The sequence below is a fragment of the Triturus cristatus genome, chromosome 5_2 (assembly GCF_964204655.1).
Source record: "Triturus cristatus chromosome 5_2, aTriCri1.1, whole genome shotgun sequence".
In the NCBI taxonomy this organism is placed as follows: Eukaryota; Metazoa; Chordata; class Amphibia; order Caudata; family Salamandridae; genus Triturus; species Triturus cristatus.
Genome location: NC_140588.1, coordinates 532382066 through 532403232, shown reverse-complemented (window position 1 = coordinate 532403232; position 21167 = coordinate 532382066). Strand labels below are relative to the sequence as shown.

At 42.8% G+C, this 21167-nt stretch overlaps 1 protein-coding gene across 2 annotated transcripts in view; it reads left to right on the top strand.

Moving 5' to 3' along the window:
- PDCD6IP (programmed cell death 6 interacting protein) overlaps positions 1–21167 on the top strand; it is a 450822-nt gene that overhangs the window by 115897 nt on the left and 313758 nt on the right. The window contains exons 5-7 of one of the 2 annotated variants that reach the window (XM_085607570.1): positions 119–272; positions 7570–7670; positions 14965–15081. In XM_085607570.1, coding sequence (XP_085463696.1) covers positions 119–272; positions 7570–7670; positions 14965–15081 — 372 coding nt within the window. Of the gene's footprint in view, positions 1–118; positions 273–7569; positions 7671–14949; positions 15082–21167 lie in introns of both variants that reach the window. The other variant, XM_085607569.1, reaches the window with a different exon arrangement.

The window sequence follows — 21167 nt, the reverse complement described above, 5'->3', positions numbered from 1 at the left end:
CTTATTCGTTTAGAGCAACTTCTTAAATGCCCTTTCCAAACTTTGAAACTGTATAGTTGAAAGACATTTCTCCCTCAATAGTTGTGACTAATAATGTTTTTTTTTTTTTTTTAAACAGCTTGCTAGTGGTGCTTTTGCTCACCTCAAAGACACTGTGTTATCTGCACTCAGTCGAGAACCGACAGTGGACATCTCTCCAGATACAGTTGGAACACTGAGCCTTATTATGTTAGCACAGGCACAGGAAGTCTTTTTCTTGAAAGCCACAAGAGGTAATAAGTTAAACTTTTACTCTTACGACTTTAGTAACTAAAATGTTCTTAGGGTTATAGTCCACTTGTGATCATAGGCTGATACCTATGAGCTAGAGCAATGGTTCCTATCCTGTAGTCCGGGGACCCTGGGGGAGTCAGCGAAGCTTACTCAGGGTGTCCACGACTGCTTAGAAAATTACATTACATTGACAGGTTAATAAAGTGTAAATAAGTAATGAAGCAAAATGTAAAATTGAAAATGTTTAAACGTTCTGCAAGTGTGATGAAGGACTTGAAATGGTATGCTTAAAATTTAGTTGGTGTCCCTAGATTGATTTGTGGGCGCTATGCAAGTGTATCAAAAAGACTATAGTATGTGTGGTCGCAATCGTATGTAGAAAAGTGCCAACCTTCACATTAAAATTAGATTTTTTATTTTTACATATTTGGTTGTGATTTAAATAAAATATTTCATTGTTTGTGTTTGTGTTTGAGGGATGCTTATTTCTGTGTATTGTTTTGTGGTTCAAATAATCAAAAATGCTTAGGACAGGGTCCCCAGCTTCCAGTAATGCATAACTGGTGGTCCCCGAATCCCAATAATGATGATTCAGTGGGGGTCCTTATGTTCCAGTAATGATTAAGTGAGGGTCTCCAGAAGTCGGAAGGTTAAGAACCACTGGGCTAGAGCACTGTGCACTAAGAGTCTTTTGAAGTCTGTTGAACAATTTGAGGTTACAGTTTTATAACTGATAATGCCAAATTTCATCATTTCTGCTACAAAAAGATTGCTTCAGATATTGAAAAAACAATATTGAAATAACAGACAAATTCCTTAATATCCAATTAACAGAATTACTGCATGGGTCTAAAATGACCAAATTTACATTATCTATCTGGCAATCTATTTATCCATCTATCTTTCTATCCTATTAAATATGACCTCCTCATTTGTCCTCCCAGTCTATATGTTGGAAGCAAGGGCAGATGATTTGGAGGGGTGATGGGGAATGTTTTTTTTACCAAGGGGTTCTCAGGGACATCAAATAAACAGCGACAGCAAAGCTCTCATTTAGAGCCTTAAGTTATTAACATCAAGTCTACATGATGGGTGGCCTGGATAACTATCCCCCTCTATAAAACACTGCCAGTGTACATATTCTGCTTTTTCAAACCAGTATGAAATGTCAGTTTTGCTTGGTTATGCACATTTTAAATGTTCTGTTCGAGGCATATGAGCTGCAGATTATACACTGTGCATAGATCGCCATCTGGTGTTGGGCCCGGATGTTTGCAGTTAGTTTTTCCTCTTGGAAAGTCTTTGGAAGTCACGAGGTTGGTGACTCCTCCTTTGGTTCGTATTGCGCATGGGCTTCGGCTCCATCCTCAGATTGTTTTTTTCCGCCATCGGGCTCGGATGTAATACTTCGCGCTCCGGTTCCGAACTTTTCCAGTTCAACGATCGACGCAAAATCCTCGCTCATCGAGATCCTTCAGATAATAAATCATCTTAATCACCTTCTCTTCGGCACTTCTTCGATTCCGGTCGTCGACGGCGGCCTTTGGGCCTATTCCGGCTCCGGTCTCGGCTGATGGAAAGTACTCCCTTCAAGAAGTGCCCTCGATGTGGGTCCAAGTTTCCCCACACCGATCTTCATGAGGTGTGCAACCTCTGCCTCTCCCCTGAACACGAGGTCCAAGACTGTCCCGCCTGCAAGTCTTTTCGCTCTAAAAAGACTTTTCGAGATCGACGGGCTGGACGCAACATGGCGCACTCCCCGACCTCCGCTCCAGTCGACATCTTCGGGGACGACGTTGAAGCTCCAGGACAGCAGAACATCGAAGAAGAGGACGACGACCTCGTCAGTGCTCCCAAGGCCGACGACTCAGATGTGGAGGACATCACCCCGGCGCAGAGGGTCGTGAGTACAATACCCCCTCCCACACCCACGCCGATACCCAAAAAGGCTTCGGTCACACCTTCGGGCCTAGGTAAGACCAAGGATACTGCTTCTCACACCCCACCTTCTGGCCCGGTAAAGAAGCCTATTAAGCCTTCCGGCAGCTCGGGCAGCGGTACCGAAAAACACCCTTCGGCACCGAAGAAAAGATCGGCTTCCACCTCCACACCGAACCCAGCACCAAAGCCTTCGGTGTCGAAACCTGCCCTTCCGGTGCCGACCAAACATCACAAGGCCCTCGGCACCGACACTCCCGTGCCGAAGCCTTCTTCGGCACCGACCAAAAAATCAAAGGTCCCAAAGAAGCACGGCTTAGACAAACCTAAAAAGCCGTCGGCCCTGAAAACTTCGGCGCCGACCGAACAACCAGTGTCTCAAGAACTTTTTACACCGGATCCTCTGCAAAAGACGCTCACCAAGGATCCAAAAACTGGACATTTGACATGGTCTTCAAAAAAGAGACACTTTGACAAACCGGCTGCACCTCCACCTCCAAAGAGGAAAGACACTGCTACCTCCCCTTTCAGAGTGCCTTCCCCACCTCCTCCACTTCCTCCACCCATGCCTCATCGTTCCCCAACCTTGTCTCCTGTCCCAGATGATTTAGGAGACCCTTATTATGATCCAGCAGACCCCATCTCCAGACCCGTGGGACGACTATAACAATCCGGACATCCAAGATGTCCATAGGATGACCTTTACCCATCTAGGCCATCCCCACCTGAAGATTCATTAGGCTTTCACCACCTACTACAAAGGGCGGCACACTACCACGGGGTGGAGTTACATACTGACCCAGTGGAGGAAGATTTTCTCCAAGACCCCTTCGATAATGCACATAGGTCTACTGCCATTCTACCTATGTTAAAGGGAGTAATCAAACATGCACCGGAGGTTTTTAAAGACCCAGTCAGGGCCAGGGTCCTAAACCTCCGTATAGAGAAAAAATACAAAGCCGCCCCCACAGACCCTTCATACATTAAAGGCCCTGCACCATTGGATTCCCTAGTGGTATCTACAGCTAGGAAGCGCTCAAATTCTCAGGCGTCAGGCGAAGCACCACCACCTGACAAAGAGTCCAAGCTCCTAGACGCATCAGGGAAGCGCACTGCGTCACAAGCCGCCAATATATGGCGTATCGCCAACACGCAAGCGCTATTGGCCAGATACGACAGGGCGCATTATGATGAGTTAGAGACCGTCATGCACCATCTCCCTGAAAAATACAGGAATAGGGCTAATGAATTGATCCAAGAGGGAAAAACAATAACTAATACCTCTATGCGCTGTGCCCTAGATGCAGCAGATACAGCCTCCAGGGCCATAAACACCAGTGTCCTTCTCCGTCGCCATGCCTGGCTCAGAGTTTCAGGTTTTAAACCTGAGGTACAAGCCTCTATATTGAACCACCCATTCGACCAAGATCATCTATTTGGCCCAAAAGTTGATGAAGCCCTCAAAGATGAAAAAAGATACTGACACGGCGAAATCCGTGGGAGCCCTACAGTCACACACTCCTAGGCGCTCTTTTCGCTGCTCTTCCTTTCGGGGCACGGGTAGGGGCTACTCCTCGTATAGTGCATCCACGTCATACAACTCCCCTCCTCAATCTACCTTCACAAAGGGTTATCAAAGAGGCGGATACAGAGGCAATAATAATAAGGGCGGAGGCAAGACAAATACCGCCCGCTCTGCCACACCGCCTACCCAATGACTTTCCCACGCTCCCTCCAGACCATTCCACTCCGGTCAGGGGCAGAATACAACATTTCCTTCACGTCTGGGAGACAATCACCTCAGACAGATGGGTAACCCAAATTATTCATTCAGGGTATTGCCTAGAGTTAACATCTACCCCCCCAAACATTCCACCCAGGCAACGCCCTATGTCTCAAGAACATGCTACGTTATTAAAACACGAGGTAATCTCCCTCCTGCAAAAACAAGCCATAGAACAGGTCCCCATAAATCAACAAAATTTAGGGGTCTACTCCCTGTACTTTCTGATTCCAAAGAGAGACGAGACTCTACGACCTATCCTAGATCTCAGACCTCTAAATACTTACATACATTCAGACCATTTTCACATGGTAATCCTTCAACAGGTTCTTCCACTACTCTCCCAGAACGACTTTCTCACCACTCTGGACTTGAAAGACGCATACTTTCACATCCCAGTACACCAGGCTCACAGAAAGTACCTCAGATTTGTGGTGGACGGGCAACACTACCAGTTCAAGGTGCTCCCGTTCGGGGTAACAACAGCACCAAGGGTGTTCACCAAGTGCCTAGCAGTAGTGGCTGCACACCTCAGGAGACCGCACATTCACGTCTTCCCATACTTGGACGATTGGCTAAGAAAAGCCACGTCCTACGAACAATGTGTGCAACACACCGCCGCTACAATCCAACTGCTTCACCAGCTAGGTTTCACAGTGAACCATCAAAAGTCCCATTTGGTACCATCACACACAAAACAATACCTCGGTGCTACCATAGACACCTCAAAAGCCATAGCCTATCCCAATCCTGCCAGGATTGCAAACATACAGGCTCTGCGTCAGAAATTCACATTTCAACACTCTCTCCCAGCAAGAGTGTTTATGCAACTGATAGGGATGATGGCCTCTTGCATTTTCATAGTGCCCCATGCAAGACTCCAGATGCGTCCACTCCAAGAGTGCTTAGCGCGCCAGTGGAACCAGGCCCAGGGGCAACTGGCAGATCTGGTGTTGGTAGACGGTCGCACCCATTGCTCTCTGCAGCGGTGGAACACCACAAACCTTCGCTGGGGAGCTCATCTGTTACATCTCACAGTACAGGGCACATGGACGTCGCAACCGAAGTTACTCCACATCAATCATTTGGAGTTACTGGCAATCTTCCTAGCCCTAAAATCCTTCCAGACGCAGATTTCAGGCAAGGCAGTCCTCATTCGCACAGACAACATGACTGCCATGTACTACATTCAAAAACAGGGGGGCACACACTCTCCACAGCTCTCTCAATTAGCACAGAGCATATGGAGATGGGCAATTCCACAGGAAATCTTTCTCCTGGCCCAACATGTCCCAGGAGTCCAAAACACCGTGGCAGATCTGCTCAGCAGACAAACGCAACAAATTCACGAATGGGAACTTCACCTACAGGTTCTTCACCCGTTCTTTCAGAAGTGGGGGCATCCACACATAGACCTGTTCGCCACCCACGAAAACAAAAAATGCCAAGCTTCCACGCCAGATATCCACACCCATTGTCCAAAGGCAATGCGATATGGATGAACTGGTCAAACAAATTTGCATACGCTTTTCCACCTCTCCCACTAATTCCATTAGTGGTGCGAAAGCTACAACAGCATTCCCTAACACTGATCCTAGTAGCTCCAACATGGGCCAGACAACCGTGGTACACCACACTGCTGGAACTCTCGGTAGTACCACACCAAAAGCTACACCTCTCACCATGCCTCCTAACCCAGAACCATGGAGAGATCAGGCACCCGGACCCAGCTCAGCTCAACCTTGCGATCTGGCTCCTGAGGTCGTAGAATTCGGATACCTTAACCTTCCCCCTGATTGCATGAATATTATCAGGGAAGCTAGACGCCCTACTACTAGGGCATGCTATGCTGCAAAGTGGAAAAGATTTGTTGTTTACTCCCACAACAACACAATTAATCCTCTAAATGCGTCCATACAGCACATCATATGTTACTTGCTCCATCTACAAAGGTGTAACCTAGCATATACATCCATTCGGTTACACCTCGCAGCGATTGCTGCATACTTACAGAACAGGCAGCACCTATCACTTTTCAGGGTGCCTGCCATCAAAGCTTTTATGGAAGGCCTCAAAAGAGTAATTCCACCCAGAGTACCACCCTCACCTGTCTGGAACTTGAATATAGTTCTCACATGGCTAATGGGACCCCCTTTCGAGCCATTACATAAATGTGAGCTGCAATTTCTCACATGGAAAACAGCATTCCTAGTGGCCATCACTTTCCTTAGAAGGGTTAGTGAAATACAAGCACTCACCATACAGGAACCTTTTCTTCAAATGCATCAGAACAAGGTTGTACTCCACACCAACCCAAAATTTCTACCCAAAGTCATTTCTCCCTTCCATCTAAACCAGAGGTAGAATTACCAGTCTTTTTCTCACAACCTCAAACAGTTGCGGAAAGGGCTTTACACACATTGGATGTCAAGAGGGCCTTACTTTACTACATCCAAAGAACACAACCTTTCAGAAAAACCAAACAACTATTTGTGTCTTTCTCTCCACCACATAAAGGCAACCCTATTTCTAAATCAGGGATAGCTAGGTGGATTGTAAAATGCATACAGATTTGCTACCACAAAGCAAAACGAACGCTATCTGTTCCCCCTAAAGCCCACTCTACAAGGAAGATAGGGGCTTCTATGGCTTTTCTAGGTAACATACCACTAGATGACATCTGCAAAGCAGCAACATGGTCAACACCGCACACTTTGACAAAAAATTACTGTGTAGATGTGCAAACCAAGCAACAAGCTAGTGTGGGCCAGGCTGTACTAAAAACACTGTTCCAAACCACTGCAACGGATGCCGGTGGTCGCCGCTAGGGTTGGGTACTGCTATATAATCTATGCACAGTGTATAATCTGCAGCTCATATGCCTCGAACGGAATATGCTACTTACCAGTATGCATCTGTTCTTGGCATGTAGAGCTGCAGATCTATACACGCCCACCCGCCTCCCCGGCTACCTGTATCCGTTCCAGTCTATCTTATTTAGATATAACCCACATGGGTTTCTTTACTGTTATTACTACGCTCCATCTTTCCCTTCTGGCGAAAAAGAATCTGAGGATGGAGCCAAAGCCCATGCGCAATACGAACCAAAGGAGGAGTCACCAACCTCGTGACTTCCAAAGACTTTCCAAGAGGAAAAACAAACTGCAAACATCCGGGCTCAACACCAGATGGCGATCTATGCACAGTGTATAGATCTGCAGCTCTACATGCCAAGAACAGATGCATACTGGTAAGTAGCATATTCCTGTCCTAATGGAAACTTGGTTTTAGCCAGGGGACGGTTCTGTTTTGTAAGATGTTACACCTTCAGGGTAATCACAGTTTCCACAAGATGGATACAGAGGGGAAGAGGATGGCTAGAGATTGTCTTTAGATCCTTTTTATTGATAGTTTCCTAATGTACTAATACAATTGGAAAGACTTTGGGTTGAGGGAAGATGTACTTTGAATGCATTGGCATGCCTGAAATGTGATTTCACTTGTGATCGATAAAGTAGCAGTTAACATCTCTAGTAAATGTTTTAATATGGCAAATAACCTTTGTTTTGTTCCAGATAAAATGAAAGATGCAATTATAGCAAAACTGGCAAACCAAGCGGCAGATTATTACGGAGATGCTTTCAAACAATGTCAGTATAAAGATACATTACCCAAGGTTAGTGCCGTTTCTTAGACTTGAATATTAATAGGGTTCAGAGCCTCTAGGTTTTGTATAAAATGGGTTTTATTTGATAGAAGTACATCCAGCTACATTAAATAAGTTGGTGATATGTAACTTTATAAGGGCATTTGGATTAGTAGATAAAATGTAAAAAAAATACGTGCCTTGACCTCCAGGTAAATGACTGCCTATCAGGCTTTGAGAAATAGCCTTTATATTTCAGGAGGAAATCGTTGTCATGAGACATAAACAACTTTATTATGATTTTTAAAATAATATATAAACCTTAATGGTAAACAGTTTTTTGCAATATGTTGTTTTATGGTACAGGATTACGGAGTACATTACTAGTCAAGGGTATATTGCTTGTCTTCCTGGGATTCTATTATTCCTTTTCTAACTTCATATTTAATCACAGATTCTTGCTTGATTCACATAGCAAGCTTTTGAGACTTGTAGAGCATTGTCAGATTGTGTATTCATTTATAATAAAAACATTTGATTGGACTATTTGCTATGTGAGTTATAACATATCCCTCTAAAATCCCTCAAAGTAATTGGAAAATAAACAAATCTGGAACAGGTCTAGTTTGCCTGAATGTGACTACAGTGTATTGATTTGTATATGTAATTCATTATTAGGCCTAAAGAAGGAGAATCTGACATAAATAAACACATGACAGAATACTGGAGTAGAATTAAAATGGTTCAGTTCCTAAATGAGGAATACTTAATGACAAGTTGTTGTATATTTATATACTATTGGGTTGTCCTTTCCTGTGGGTGCTACAAAGGGGGGGGGAGGAGGGCCGACCTAGTGATGGTAAATTTTTAGAACAATGATACCTCCTACTGTGCAGAGGTCCATACCCTTGATGTGGGCCTGAAAGCTTTTATGCACCCTATCCATTCCAACTTTGTATTGATATGGGCAGGGGATTTGAATATACAGTCAAGCCCCCTCCCTGCGAAAGCAGATATGTGGCTATTCTAGCCCCGATGGTAATGGTATGCATTTTTGTCATAATGACTTCAGGAATGCATTGAACTCAGTAATGTTTAAGTATGATCTGCTTATGTTATAGTGTAAACCTGGTATTAATGGGGAACAGATCCCTTCTTTTATCAGTAGAAATGCTAATACTGTCTTTGATCTTGTTTTGGTATTTACTGCAGCTCATGATTTGGTTGGTAGTCCTAGTATTAGTCCGACTGCAATGAGTGACCATAACCTTATTATGCTACCTTTTTCTTTCTAGTTGATTAGAAAATTTACGAGGGCTCAATCAGGATCCCTATACCCTACTTTGGCTGATTAAAGCAGTGTGTTTGACCATGTTGGTCATTCCATTCACTGGTCAAGCCTGATTTCCCGCTGTGCCCTGAGGGCGATAATTGGCTTTCTTTTACGCCTCTATGCTAATATTTCATCTAAAGTTCTATATGGCTCCCACTTTCAGAGTAGGGAAAGGTATCAGACAGGGCTTTGCATTAGCTCCCCATCTGTTTTCACTCTTTATTAATGGGGTCGATTATGCATTGCCTATGCCGCGCTGATGCGCCCAGCGTCGCCAACCGTTCAATTCCTGTGTTGTACGCAGATAACACTGTGCTGATATCTAGGACACCCATTGGCCTTCAGAAGCTGATGAAAGCCTCTGGTGAATATAAAGCATCTAAAAAAATGGTGATTAACAAAACTAAAACCTACACAATGATAGGTGAAAATAAATCCAAAAAATGTAGACTGTTTTTTTTATTGGTGATACCTCAATTTCTAGAGTAAACTCCTTTTGTTACTTGGGGGTTTTATTCTCGAGCAATGGTGCATGGTCCAAGCAGGTATTAAATGCCAAGTCCAAGATGAGCAGGAGTTGGCATGGGATTATTAGGGTTTCCAATAAATTGGGCATTCAACCTGTTAAGGAGATGGTTGAGATATAAAGGGCCAGAGGGCTTTCCACTGCCACTTTAGGGGTGGGACTGGGGTTATACGCCGGTAACCCTCTTCAATTTCAGGAAAACACCTTTTTAAAAAACCTGCTATGTCTACCGGTTTCTGCTTCATCCCTGATTGCCTATAAGGTGGTGGATCTGCAGTATATCGAGGACTTTCTTTTAATAAAACCTTTGCTAGTTTGGTTCTTCATATGGTCGAAAGAGGAATGAAGTTTGGATAACGTTTCTCTTACTCCCTGGCTCTCTCATATGAATACATCCTTTAGTACTTTATTTAATTTGTCAGTGTGGCAAGACCCACTTAAAGTTTTATCTCTCACCAAGAGGCATCTCAAGGTTACCCTTTTTCAAAATAGGCATGATCGCAGAATGTGCGAAGAATTAAAGAAACAGATGGTTGCTTTTTATGTCCCTTACCCCTCGAGAGGGTTGTCAATAATATTTGTCCTGTGTTAACATCCAACACAGTTATGTCTTGACCAGATTTAGATCTGGTATAGTTCACCATTTGGTTGCTTTTCCCAGTATGAAGACTCTTCCCTCGGACATGACGCCTTGGCTATGTGATGGTTTGACTAAGCAAAGCACTCTGCATTTTATGGTGTTCTGTGACTTCTACAAGAACCTTAGGTGTTATTATCAATCGTAAACCAATACTTCTTGCTCAGAATATTAGAAATTATAATAATGCACTAAAATACCTACTTGCACATGGTGATCACTTAGTGTGTTTTACTGTTGCTCTTTTTATAAGGAAGGCTATACACCAAAGAAAAAGTATTGTGCGTTATATATCACCAAGGATGAAATTGTTTGTCTCGTTATAGCTGCTTTTATGATCCGAAGGTAATGCTGGGCTCTTTGTATTATTTATATTTTTGTATTTGTACTTTATGCTGTATATTTTATGCTTGTACTTTTATGGCTGTTTTTAAACTTTACAAATAAAGTTTTTGAACCGAACCGTAATTGGTCTGTAGTTGTTGGGGTCAAACGGATCCAGGTTTGTTTTCTTTAATAATGGGCGTATGTATGCCTTTTTTAAGTCTTCTGGAATGATTCCCGTAGTTAAGGAACTATTGAAAATTCTTCTTACTGGTGTGGCAGCAGATGTAGTTAAAAGAATGTTCTTTAAGGTTTGTGGTGGACACTGTTCAGAAAGGCTGCCGTCAGGCCTGCTTGCTTTAACCTGGCCCATAAAGTCACTTTGAGATATTTGTTTGAAGGAATGCAAATGCTTGGTTAGCTTGCTCTTCGAGGGATTTTTTTTGGAAAGGGGTTGGTGTTGGTAATTTTCCTTTGTTTTGAATAGGGTTCAACGTGTCTAATTTGGTTTTGGAATGATTTACCAGTTAGTCTGTGAATTCTTGAGTAATACGGTGAATTCCTGCTATGCATTTAGATGAAAACCATAAACTTTTAAACTAACAAAATGAAAAAATATAATATCTTTAACCCCTACAATCTTGTAAGGTTAATGCTGTGGTGGTGGATTCATAATGCTATATAGTTGAGTGACAAATGACATGGAAAAGTAATTCAACTTTTGGCAACGCTGGCATTAAATGTCTCACAAATATTATACTAGGTTATTGAAATGTTAAATACATAGAGAGACCAATATCGTGCATCCATATTTCTCTCACATGTGTATTGAAACTATAATACACACATATGCCCCTCTATAAATGGTCATGGACTTATGGAATATTGAGGAAGAAAAAGCTTTCAGTTTTTTTTTATTCTTAACTTGAACATAATTTATATGGCAATGGAGTACTTTATAGGAGACGGTTTGTAATTCACTAGGGCTCACTCGGGTTTCTATTTCTAGCTTACAGTGGGGAACAGTCTGTGGTGACACTGAAACTAGGAGAGTTGCCATGCTCTTACTCCATTAACGTATTATCTGGTTTTAACTGAATTGAACTGCCAGTCTTTAATCGTGCTAAACTATTGCAACATCGGGGATTGTAGATCGATTGAGATATTGAATATGGACGTTTAGTCCAGGCCTTCAGTTTAGGAACGCTCAATGCATGTTGACCCAATTCAACTTAAACTTTACAAAGTGTCCACTTTAATTGCTGTGTTCATTTGGGATTGCTTTATGTACATCTGCACACTAGCTATGTAAAACTATACGATTAGTGAACTAGATCTTCTTCACCAGATATTATGCTTTTAGAACATAAAAAAATACATTCCTAGCCTGCACCTTCATGCATCTGCAAATTAATTGGGATGCTGCCTACAAACATTTTAATAACTTTAAAAGGGTTTACTTACCTTTCAGTTAGAAAATCAGGCTGGCACTGAGAACTAATGTTTTAGTGAGGTTTGCAATCCTTCCTAGTGAAAGTTCTCTTAAGTATTTCTTAAATAAGGGATATGTTATTCACTTATGATTTTTCAAATGACAATGCTGTATATTTCTCAATTTACATATTAAATGTTTTGGTGGTGGCAAATTTCTGATTACCAATTTTGCTGGTTTCTAACGTTTTCTACTAACAATGCGGAGCTTAAGTCATTTTGATTACTCTGTAGCACATAGTGGAACCAAGAAAGTGCTTATTAAATGTTTCTGATATTCACATCTAATCACAGTATTTTAACAAAGGAGCAGGGCACTAGTTGATTTTACATAATTAGAAATTCACAGATTTGAATATTTATAGTGCTAAGCAATTTTCTCTTTTTTGAGGTTGCTAAAATGAGCACCAATCATGTTGGTGATATCTACATCTTATTTAGCAATTCTCTAGGAGTCAAGTGATAAAATCTTTATTTATAAATTACGTGTTGATCGAAATATACAAGCGTTTTTATGGAACTAACATGAAATGTTAATTTCATTCCGTATCGATGTCAAAATGATTAAAAACAGTTCTCTTCTTCTCTTATGTTCAACATCCACTCTCATGTCGCCCTTTAGCCTGTTCTGACTCCATGGGTGCTTCAGTCTTTACATCTAGCATTGTTTCAACACCTTACATTCCCGTTGTGGTTAGGGGGTTCCTATGGTCTTTTTAAAGTTTTTTTTTTTTTTTTTGACATATTTTGTCAAATAACACATATGAGGCTGAGCTCTGTACCCCAGAAACTTCTGCATAAAAAGTTTGCATCATCATGATTGGACTATTAGAGACATAACCAAGGAGAAATGGAAAGCAATACAAATGAAGGAAACAAAAAGGAAAGATAAATTAAACATAACAACCCCCTTCTTTCTCACGAAGGTTTTTCTTGAAGGGGATTCCTGTGGTCTTGAATTGATTGAGAACACTTTTATTGACAAGTCTGTGAATAATAGCATAGAGATGAGTTATGTTAATGAGGTACAATCTAGGGACATGTGTGGTTCTTTCACAGTCCCTTACCCACTGATTTACTAGCTTTCTCTTATCTGTTGGTGTATTGCTGTGTTCGTTTCAGCATGGGTGTCAGGTCAGAGAATATTGGAACAATTCAATATTCAGATACTAGCCAGGATTGATGCTATGTAGAGATGTGTTATTGCGTGAAGATGTCCTAAGAACGGGCAGATTTTGGGTTTACATTCAAGCATAAGCATATATTTGACATTTAGAGTGATTTATGGGAGATTCATGCATTGAGGAACTATTTCCCACTGAACTAACCGTTTATCCAGAAAGTTAGTTAAGTAGTGAAGAAGATTAAAACAATTAATGAATGTTGAATATTTAAATTGAGGTTTTATAACATGTTCTGCTGAGTAGAAAAGCATCTTTTATAAAACAAACATTTGAAAAATATGGATCCATTCCATAACTACTAATGTCTTCACGATGACAGTCTTGGCATATTTGGCTGCATTACAGCATGCTTGCTGAGTAAATCTAGAAATCACATTTTCCTTGGCTCCTTTTTATAACTGATCTACTGCTCAGGTATTGATTGCCATTACATCAGCTTGGAAAGCCCTTGATCTATTGTGTAGCTATAGAATCCAATATTTGACTTCTCTTCAGTTTGTTTGGGTTACCACCTCAGACAGCATCCACATCTTTTGGTTGTTATTAGATGGCGGTGCAGCTTTCGTTCAACCATTCTCCTGCCTGGTATTAGCGGGCAAGGCCAGATAAATAGATATTTAAAGAGTACCAAATTTACATATTTTGTGGCCTTATAGTTAGAAAGTCTGGTTGTAGATTCTTTGTGGGTATGCATTGCCTTCTCTATACATCACACAGTCATCAAAACTTTACAGGAATTTTACAGAAACTGTCCTTATTTAGGTTTCTCCGTTAGCTATTGGAGGTTTCCTTGTGTACACTGCAGCCACCATGTTTTTGGCAAACTGGTGTTTGAAAAAAGTAGGGGTTGAATCGTTCAGTCATACAGCACATCTTAGATGCTGTAAGAACACTGTATTGACAGTAACTTACTTTGCATATAGTTCACTCTAACAAATCTAAATCTCTTTTGGACAGACTATTTCAAAAATGGAAATGAACTAAATAAATTTTTTTCTTTATAGAGTTGTTGTTTTTCGGATCTAGCGGATTTGGAATGACTTGGGAGTTCTGTTTTGCGTTATCTCTTCCTCTTTTGGTTTTGTATAAAATGATAGACTTGTACCGAGCACAGCTTAAAAATTATCATTCTATACCCTCATCTATTACCTCATTTTGGAAAGTTTTTGGGATGATGAGTGAGCAAGGGGTTCGCCATGTAGGCAGCAGTATCAAGACAACAATGGCTTAACTGTTTTAAAGGTTTTAGAAGTAGCACGTTCTTTTTTTTTTTTGCACTTATAATGGGCAATAAATGCTCCCAAATAATGTGCAGAAGATGATTAACAGTTTTATTGTTCTCAAGTACAATTTTCTTTTGCTGATTATGTAATGATGCTGATTAATATAGTGATGGTGCTCACAAACATCCATTGTAGAATGTGATGTAAGGGTGACAGATAAAATAGTAAAGTTAATGTTTGTAGTGCAAGTATATAGTAACTCTGTGACTTACTACTGCATGCTTATCCTGCTTATCTTTTTTTTATTTATATTAACTAATTTGACAACTTCTTTGCTTGGATTAAGTGGAGTTCAAAAAAATTTGGATAAAAAATAACCAATATTGTTTTCTTATAAAAGAAACATGCAAAAGAACATCCACTGAATTCAACCTACTCACAATTACTTGTGCTTATTATCATTTCTTCTAATGATTTAACCAATCTAGACCATCTATGGTTTATTTTAATCCCTTCTTTTCTACCCTTTTTCTTCCTGCATCCCATGTTATTTCTGTGGTTGTTTGTGTGTTTGGACTTTCCCCTGGTCAGTATTTCTATTTCCAGGAGGTGTTTCCGGTTCTGGCTGCAAAGCACTTAATAATGCAGGCGAATGCAGAGTATCACCAGTCTACTTTGGCAAAGCAGCAGAAGAAATTTGGTGAAGAGATTGGAAGACTACAGGTAGGAAAATAAACGTTAATTATAAAATGGTTTAATTGTGGGTATTTTTTAAACCCATGTAAATACTCCTATTGGATTTGTAACCTTTTATTTGTAACACGTTTTATTGTCCTTTTAAGGAATATTGACATAAAAACCGTAAAGGTTGTAAGCAAACAATACAGCATCCTCAAATTACCACATGCTTAGATTATCATTATCATATAGTAGTTACTGAACATGTCATATATTGATATCAGCGGAATATGTACACCAGTTGCCCCATATGTTTCCCCAGCGTCCCTTAAACTTCTACTCAAATTACTCTGCTACAGCACAATAGTTCATTCCACGTTTCCATTAGGCAATGGAGGGTGCCGTGTCAAACCGCCAATGGTGTGCAGCGTCTCATGTAACAACAAGGAAACCGTGACATATGGAGTCGAGTACTTCTCCTTCCCCCATGCCACCCAATCATGCATCAAGTTCAGAATAACCATTTTGGCATCTGGTAGAACCGGTTGTCCCACCACCTGAGTTAAGACATCAAAAATAATTTCCCAATACCGTTGTATTACGGGACATTCCCAGATCACATGATCGAATATTCCCAGCTTCGCTTTAGATATAAGGTATTGGGGATCTAAGCCATGTCTAAAGTTGCTAACCCTGATGGGGCTACAATAAATGCTATGAAGGTATTTAAGGTGGAGAAGCCTCATTTTCATACATACTGCCAGTACTTTAGTGTCCATTCTTGGATCCACTCAATCTTCATCTTCCAGAGGGCCCTCGCCTCGCTCCAGTCTTTCTTTAAATGCCAGCATTGGGTCAGTCGGAGTATTAGTGACCAGTGTGCGTTACAATTGTGAGATGCCCTTCCCCTCCAACATTGTCATACTAATATTTGCTTCTAGTGTACTGTAGGCAGGGAGGGCCCGCAACTGTTCTTGGTATGTCTCTAGTGCGTAGTATATTTGCAGGTAACAATAGATTGTGTTCTATGCATATCATATGATTTGGCAAAGTACCTAAATGATCAAATGCTTCCCCTTCTCCCAGATATCTCCCAGTTTAGAGATTCCTATGTTGTCCCAGGATCGGAAGCCATCTAAATTTTTTGTATGTTTTAGCCAGATATCTCCCCAAATCGGTCTCTGTTGTGAGTACCCCACACTATTTGATCCATCTCTGATCTTGGTGCCAGCAAGCCAATCGTTTATCGGGACAGTATGACTCGCCCAATAAGATATATATACACCGTGACATCTGCCTTTTCCAAATCCTCCATCATAGGGGTTCAGTATACATCTGCCATGTGAGATATGGGGTGCCTCTGCCCCACAAGAGTCCGTCTGCATTGATTGAAAGAATGTGCATGAATTTATAGAGAAAATTCTTGAAGTCATATAGTAGCCGAGGGAGAAAGTCCATTTTGAATAGGACCCCTTTTCTGCTACAGCAAGGGTATGGCCCGCCAAATAGCCATACCTTGGTGCACTTGGGTGATCAGGGGAGTGATTTTAAGGTCTTCGTTTGTTACCTAGTGGTTTCTATGTGCATCACTAGCTACTTAAAGTGTGTCATCCTTATGTAAGTCCCTCCTCGTCCTTATGTCGCCATACATTTGTCAGAGGTTTGTACGTATATTTGGACCAATTGCTCTTCAATCCAGAGTCCACAGCATATGTTTGAAGCAGCTGTATTCATTTAGGCAGAGAGGTCTCTAGTTTGCCCCTATACATCAAACTTCATCGGCATACATTGCTAGTCTGTCCTCAGTGAATCCAATCTAGTGGAATTTGCATAGCTGCGGATTTCACAGAATGCATTCCACCAATAGTTTTATGACCAAGGAAAAGAGTATTGACAAAGGACATCCATGGCGCCTACCATGCCTGAAAAGGGTCTGAAAGCTTGCTGTTCACTCTAACCCTTGCAAGGGTAATAATGAAAATAACAGCAAAAGAGGGGGGGCAAAATTCATACGTTGCAGCTGCCAAATCATAAAGGTCCACTGGACCGAGTCAAAATCTTTTTCAAGATAGATTGCTTCCTTCGATGTTGAGATTTTGGTGACAGTGCTTTGGCAGTATAAAGACATCTCAAGCATGTGCAGAGTGCTACGACCTGGCATAAACCCATTTTGATGTGTATCAGTGTAATAGTGTTCCAATAATTTTGCTCAATCTATTTGCCACCACTTCTGCATGGATTTTTTGCCTCTAAATTGATTAACGCTTTGAGCCTGTATGAACTGCACCGAGTCAGGAGCCCACTGGCCTTTAGGATTACTGGGATTAGATCTCTCCACAGATCATATGGCAGCTCCCCAACTTGAAATGCTTCTGTGCACATAACCATGATTATAGGGACCTAGTGAGAGGCATTCTTATTAAATGCCTCAAGCGGTAGCTCCTTTGGACCCAGAGTCTTACCAGAAGGAAGAGAGTTATGAGCAGTAAGTATTTCATTTACCATTAAGGGCTCATCCAGCCTCCGCCAAATGCCATTATGGAGCCGGGGCACTATCAAGTCATCTGTGATGGGGGATTGGGTTGTGATGCTCTGCCAACGGAGAAGATTGCACCGCTTATAAGTGTGTATATTAGGAGGCAAATTCTTGGGCAGCTACGTGGGCGTAGGTGAGGGTTTGTGACGAAGGTATGTAAAAGAATATTAAGGACCAGTTTAAACTTCTGGGCACGATTTGCCGGCCAATAAAACACCTTTGCTGCTTTGTCTCCAACCTTATAGATCTTATATTGTGCTGTAGTGTAGACATAAGAGGCAGAGTTTTTGTTGTAGTGATAGCATGAGCAACTCTATCTTATGTCTCTTCTGGTCATCTGTGGGATCTGTTCAGTTCCTTTCGACCTGGTCTGTTTTGGCCTCCAGCTAGAGGATTTTATGTTTATTTTATTTTGCCGTTGTTTGATACTTGTCTCCCCAAGACGGGTTTAATTGCCTACAGCGGTGTAGGTGGAGAATTAAAAATTTCCTAGCTATCGTAACGGAAAGTTTCAATTCAATTAATGACTCGGAGGCGAGGATTATGCCTTCTTTCTTCACTTTATTAATACAGCAGCGTTGAAAGAAAACTAACAAAGACTACGTTTCCCATGAACCATAGGGAAAAGAGTAGTCATTCACAATGTGTTAACATCCAATCAAAAGAGACCGCGTCCAATCAGGGCCTCTCAGGATCCATATAGTCCTTTGTTAGTGTCCTGATCCCCTCTTTCGGAGCGCGAAGACAGCCAAATCATCGTCTTCAGGAATCCTGTTTGTGGGTATCCGAACTTGCAACAAACGAGGAAGCATTACCAGAGGAAACTACAACCCTAGTTATCATTCATGTAAGGAAAGAATACAGAATAGTCAAGCATTTCCATCAATTCATGAGAACAGCAAACCACAACCTCCTCCGACATAGGAATGAAGAGAAGAGAAAACATACCTACTTCCATACGGGGAGGGATCTCTTCCAAGAGCGTAGGGCGGGATAATCCTCGCCTCCGAGTTCTTAATAGAATTGAAACTTTCTGTTACGATAGCTAGGAATTTTTTCATTCTATGTCAGGACTGGAGGCGAGGATTATGCTTGTTTAAAGCTTGCCCACAACCAGATGAGCCATATTTAGGATTGGCTTGAAGTAAAAGCGCTTGAAGGTGGAATCTGAGGACCAGTCCGCCGCATTGAGGATATCCTCCAAGCGGGCACCCAGGCCAAATGCCTTCGATGCCATGGCTCCTCTTGCAGAATGCGCACCAAAGTGTCTGAGGCTAATGCCCGCTTCTTGCATCACCCAACGATCCCATCTGGCGATGGTGGGTGAGGAAACCGCCTTAAAGGGTTTCCGGAGCGCAATGAGAAGCTGACGTTCTCCCGGAGGACGGTACTCCTCTGTCATTTCCTCATATGCCTTGAGGCAGCGAACCACGCAAAGCTTCGGAGAATCCAAAAATTCTGGGTAAGAGATGACTCTCGTGTGGCACTTTGTACGGCATAAAAGGGTAAACGTCACTCCATCCGGAGTGAACATCCGACTAGAGATATCCAGTGCTTGCACATCAGACACCCGATGGCAAGACACCAGGCACAGGAGCATTGCGAGTTTCGCTGACAACTCCTTACGGGATAGAAACCTATTGGATTGCCATGAAAGGAAAAGATTCAAGTCCTGATTAACATCCCATAAAGCTGAATACTGCGGTTCCGGTGGTAAGGAGAGTCGAATACCCCTTAAGAGTCTGCAAACCAAAGGGTGTTCCCCCAAAGGAGAGCCACCAACCGGGACATGGCCTGAGGTAATGGCCGACCTGAAAGTGTTAATAGACCGATAGGCCATTCCGTTCGATGCAAGTCGCGCCAAGAAATTCACAACGTGGACCACGTCAGTGACCAAGGGATCGAAACCCCTTCGCAAACACCAACGGGGCCATCTGCCCCATGCGGACTTGTATCTTTTAACCGTACTGTCCGCCCAGGCTTTGGAGATGAGCTCCTCAGCCGCTCGCGAAAGGCCCGGGGTTTGCCATCTACCCCTGAAATCCTCCACGCCATGAGCCAAAGCGAGTTCGTGGACACTAGAGGATGAGGAGTGCCGTACGGATCCTTGAAGATCCGGAAATCGGGGGAGTTGGATTGGAAAATCCCATGAAAGTTCCAGAAGAACTGGAAACCACACTTGAGACCTCCAAAGAGGGGTGATTAGGACTAATTCCGCTTGCTGTCTGCGGACTTGCGCCGTTGACCGGGTGATCATCGCGAAAGGAGGAAACGCATAGCCCCGTTCTTTGCTCCAATCTTGGAGAAAAGCATCCGTGGCCACTGCCCGAGGATCGGGCCTCCAGCTGAAAAACCTCGGGAGCTGGTGCTCTAGTCGGGACGCAAACAGGTCTACCGTAAACGCACACCAAAGGTCGTTGAGGGACGCAAAGACCGAGTGGTCCAGCTTCCAAAGGCTGGAATCCCGGAAGTGGCGTGAGTGGAAATCTGCCTCCACATTGTCACGGCCCGGCAGATACTCAGACATGACCGACACCTGACTGTCCAGGCAATATTGCCAGAAGCGCGCCGCTAGGTCCGAGAGAGCTTTCGACTTGGTGCCTCCAAGATGGTTGATGCAACGGACTGCCGAAACGTTGTCCATTTTTAAGAGTACACACGACTGCACTGAGTCTCTCGTCCAACATCTCACGGCAAATGAGCCAGCCAGAAGTTCAAGACAATTTATATGTAACCTCTGTTCGTCGGGAGACCACAAGCCCCCCGTGGAAAGGTCTCCGCAACGTGCGCCCCAACCAAGTCTGCTGGCGTCCGATTCGATAACCAAATCTGTAACTGAACCGAAGATCGCTCTTCCGTTCCATGCCTTCATGTGTGTTAGCCACCATTGGACCTTGCTCAGAGCTTCGTTGGACAAGTTGATCTTGTGGGAGTACGGATACCCTTTCCGAAGAAAATACGCCTTGAGGCGCTGAAGGGCCCTGTAGTGGAGCGGACCCGGAAAGATAGCTTGGATAGAAGCTGACAAGAACCCCACGACTCGAGCCAGCTGGCGAAGGGACACTCGCTTTTTGGCCAGAACTCGTTGCAACTCTTGGAGAATCTGTGCAAGCTTTCTGGTTGGCAGGCTTAGAGTGGAGGAAATGGAGTTGATGACGAACCCCAAGAAGGTAACGGACTGTGCCGGTTGAAGGTGGGATTTTTTCCCACTGATCACAAAACCGAGATCCTGAATAAGAGTCACTGTCATCTGAAGTTGATCCGTCAAAAAACGTGGACAGGACGCCAACAAGAGGAGGTCTTGAAATGGCGGTAAACCAACCACCCGTTGAACTTGCTTAGATTTATGACAGGGCGCTTGCCTCTGTCGGTCTTGTCGACTAAAAAGATGTTGCTGAGGAACCCGCGCGGATGGGGCGATGTAAGCGAGATGGCGCCTTTGTGAAGAAGGCAAGCCACTTCCTCGTCCACCAGATTTGCGTCGTGAGTTGAAAACTAAATGGGTCGTGGAGCAACATGTTGTACTGGGTTCCCGAAGAATTCTATATGGAATCCCCTCACCATCTGAAGTACCCAAGTGTCTCGCGTGATAGAT